This window comes from Leptosomus discolor, unplaced genomic scaffold, assembly GCF_034619465.1.
Source record: "Leptosomus discolor isolate bLepDis1 unplaced genomic scaffold, bLepDis1.hap2 HAP2_SCAFFOLD_191, whole genome shotgun sequence".
NCBI classification, from domain to species: Eukaryota; Metazoa; Chordata; class Aves; order Leptosomiformes; family Leptosomidae; genus Leptosomus; species Leptosomus discolor.
In genome coordinates this window covers 7,199-10,484 of record NW_028237860.1, presented here as the reverse complement: position 1 = coordinate 10,484, position 3,286 = coordinate 7,199, and the positions used below count along the sequence as shown (strand labels likewise).

At 56.5% G+C, this 3,286-nt stretch overlaps 1 protein-coding gene across 1 annotated transcript; it reads left to right on the top strand.

Annotated features, from left to right (window-relative positions):
- The first annotated feature begins 1,360 nt into the window (after positions 1-1,360).
- On the top strand, positions 1,361-1,963 carry LOC147412583 (olfactory receptor 14J1-like). The gene has a single exon (XM_086481206.1). The coding sequence runs from the start codon at positions 1,361-1,363 to the stop codon at positions 1,961-1,963; it is 603 nt and encodes a 200-aa protein (XP_086337332.1).
- Positions 1,964-3,286: the final 1,323 nt, after the last annotated feature.

Here is a 3,286-nt window from a genome sequence, read left to right as displayed (position 1 = left end):
ATTGAGGAAGCATTCACCTGAAAGACAAGGAGTCTGTGCTTTCAGTGTTCTCCTCATGGCTGACTGGGTGGGTGGAGGAGATGGGAATTTCTTTCTCCCTTGGGGAGAAGACATGGAGAGCCCAGATCTCGTTGGCACGTGTCTGCGCTACTCCTTAGCCCTTGCCCGCACAGAGATGCTGCTGGGCAGTGTCCTGCTGCAGAAGGTGCCTGCAAGGCAGAGCTGAGAACACAGCAGGGTGCTCTGAGCACTGAAAGGGAGGACAAAGGAACAGCCCCCGGCAGGGGCAGCTCCAGGCAGCAGAGAGATGGGCAGGGAGGGAGAGGGAGCTGCTGCTTGAACGGTCTTGGGAGGGGGGATTCCAGTAACTCCCTGCCATCCCCTGCAGTGCAGGTGCCTTCCTGGAGCAACTCCGTGGTCTCCTCTGACACACAGTACAGTCCCCCACCCCTTAATATCACGGGGAAATAGCCCTGCATTATCCTCCAAGCAGCCCAACCACCAAAGAGGAGAAATGCTTGAGTGTCTGACCGGGTCTCCCCATCCTGACTCTCTCGGCAGCAGAACTTTGGCATGTTCTCCTCTTGCCTCTGTTGACCTTCTTCTTCCCCTTTTTCTCTCTGTGGTGGGGGGGGTGAGGATCCAGGTACAGCTCAGACACTGATGCTGCATGTCCTCTCCTGCAGGCGTAGCCATGGAGGAAAAGCACCAAATCCCCTAATATCTGGGACTCTGGGGACGGCAGTGTGTGGGGCTGGGAGTAAGCCGACCCTGCTTCAGGGTGCCCAACTGTAGGACTTTCCCTGGAGGATCCTGCTGGGATGCAGGCTGCCCTCCACAAGGGCACAGCTCTCCCATGGCATCTCTGTGTTTTCCAGGAGCCCCTTGGAGAAGACGTGCCAGTGCCAAGGCCATGAGAATCCTGCTGGAGGGCTGGTGTGGGCAGCTGCAATGAGCACTGTGTGTCCCTGGCTGGGAGAGCAGAGCTGAGACCCTCCTCAGGTATGAGGAGACTGGGTGAGGGGGTGGGAGAGGTGCACTCGTCCATCTGACTCCTCTGCTGTCAGCAGTGTCCAGTTTCTTCTCAGGGGAATGGCTGAGCGTGATCATCCTCCAAGTCAAAGAGGTGCCAGCACAGGGCAGCTGAGAGCAGCAGTGACGGACAGACCGGCTGTCCCCACCCTGCACTAAGGGGAAGTCCCTTTGTCTCTTAGGACCCACAAGGTTTCACTTGGAGCACAGCAGAAGAGGATCTCTGCCTTCAGAACCCTTCTCAGCTGCGGTGGGCAAACTGGAATGTGCTGCTCAGCTCTTTCTGTTTTCCTTCTTGCTTGGAGCAGAGTATTGTCTCCTCACTGTCATGGCCTACGACCGCTACGTGGCCATCTGCAAACCTCTGCGCTACAGGACCCTCCTGGGCAGCAGAGCTTGTGTCCACATGGCAGCAGCTGCCTGGGGCAGTGGGTTTCTCACTGCTGTGCTGCACATGGCCAATACATTTTCACTGCCCCTCTGCCAGGGCAATGCCCTGGACCAGTTCTTCTGTGAAATCCCCCAGATCCTCAAGCTCTCCTGCTCACACTCCTACCTCAGGGAGGTCGGGCTTCTTGTGGTCAGTGCTTGTTTAGCATTTGGGTGTTTTGTGTTCATTGTGGTGTCCTACGTGCAGATCTTCAGGGCCGTGCTGAGGATCCCCTCGGAGCAGGGACGTCACAAAGCCTTTTCCACCTGCCTCCCTCACCTGGCCGTGGTCTCCCTCTTTCTCAGCACGGCCTACCTGAAGCCCTCCTCCATCTCCTCCCCATCCCTGGATCTGTTGGTTGCAGTGCTGTACTCGGTGGTGCCTCCAGCAGTGAACCCCCTCACCTACAGCGTGAGGAACAAGGAGCTCAAGGATGCAGTGTGGAAGCTGATGACTGGCTGCTATGCAGAAGCAAGAAACTGCCCATCTGCTTCTGCATAGCAGTTGCCATGTACCTCAGCACAAGCCCAGCCTGCTGTTGGTGGCGGTGTTTTACTTGCCATTCCCTTTCTAATTTGCTGTCTGATTTCCTTTCCCAGCTGAGTGGCTGTCTAAACGCGGAGCTCTGCTCTCTGTGCGGTTAAACAAAATAAAGGACCCTACAAAGACTTTTTAATTTTTTTCTGATCTCCTTCCTCCAAGACCGTTTGAGCTGCAGAGAGAATTCCTCCATGCAGAGGTGGAGGGGAAGAGAGCTCCCACATGGCAGCACTGCGAGAGAGCTCTTGGTCTCCCAGAGCTCTTCTCTTTCCACTTCCACACTCTCCCTCTGAGTCCTTATGTGCTGTAAGGCCCAATCGCTCTGGCAGCTCGGTCACAGTCCTGCTGCGTGGTGGTCCCGTGACCGCAGGCAGGGACAGGCAACGGGCATCTCTGCCATACAGCTGCCCTCTGTAAGAGCGGTTCCATCGTGAAAGGGGATCTCCTCAGGGCAGGGCCTGCAGGCTTGGCTCTCCCTCCAAAGGGGCTCTCAAGAACATGCCCAGGAAAGCATCCCACAGATGAAAACACCAGTGAAAAGCTGAAGAGTGTGAGTGTGCAGGGTGGGGGCAAACAGCAGTGTCCCCACACAGCCAGGCCTCCTGGGAGAGACCTGAAGGACTAGCAGAGCAGCGTCTGGTCTGTGCCTGGGCTCACTGGACACCCTGGGGAAGCTGCCTGCGCTGGTTTGGGCTGGGATAGAGTTAATTGTCCTCACCGTAGCTGGTAGGGGGCTGTGGTTTTGATTGATGCTGGAAAAAGTGTTGATGACCCAGGGATGTTTTAGTTATTGCCAGAGAGCGCTTGCACCGAGTCAAGACCTTTTCTGCTCCTCAGCCCACCCCAGCAGCGAGCAGGCTGGGGGTGCACAAGGAGTTGGGAGGAGACGCAGCCGGGACAGCTGACCCCAGCTGACCAAAGGGTTATTCTATACCGTTTGATGTCATGGTCAGCAATAAAACGCTGGGGGAAGGGGAAGGAAGGGGGGCCTTTTGGATGGATGGCGTTTGCCTGCCCACGTAACTGTTAGGTGTGTTGGAGCCCTGCTTTCCTGGGGATGGCTGAGCACCTGCCTGCTGATGGGAAGCAGGGCCTGAATTCCTTCTTTTGCATGGGTGGCTTTTGATTTACCTGTTAAACCATCTTCATCTCGACCCACGAGTTTGCTCACTTTTGCCCTTCTGATTCTCTCCCACATGCCTCTAGGGGGGCAGCGAGTGAGTGAGCGGCAGTGTGGTGCTTAGCTGCCAGCCTGGGTTAAACCACGACACTTCCCCAGGGCGA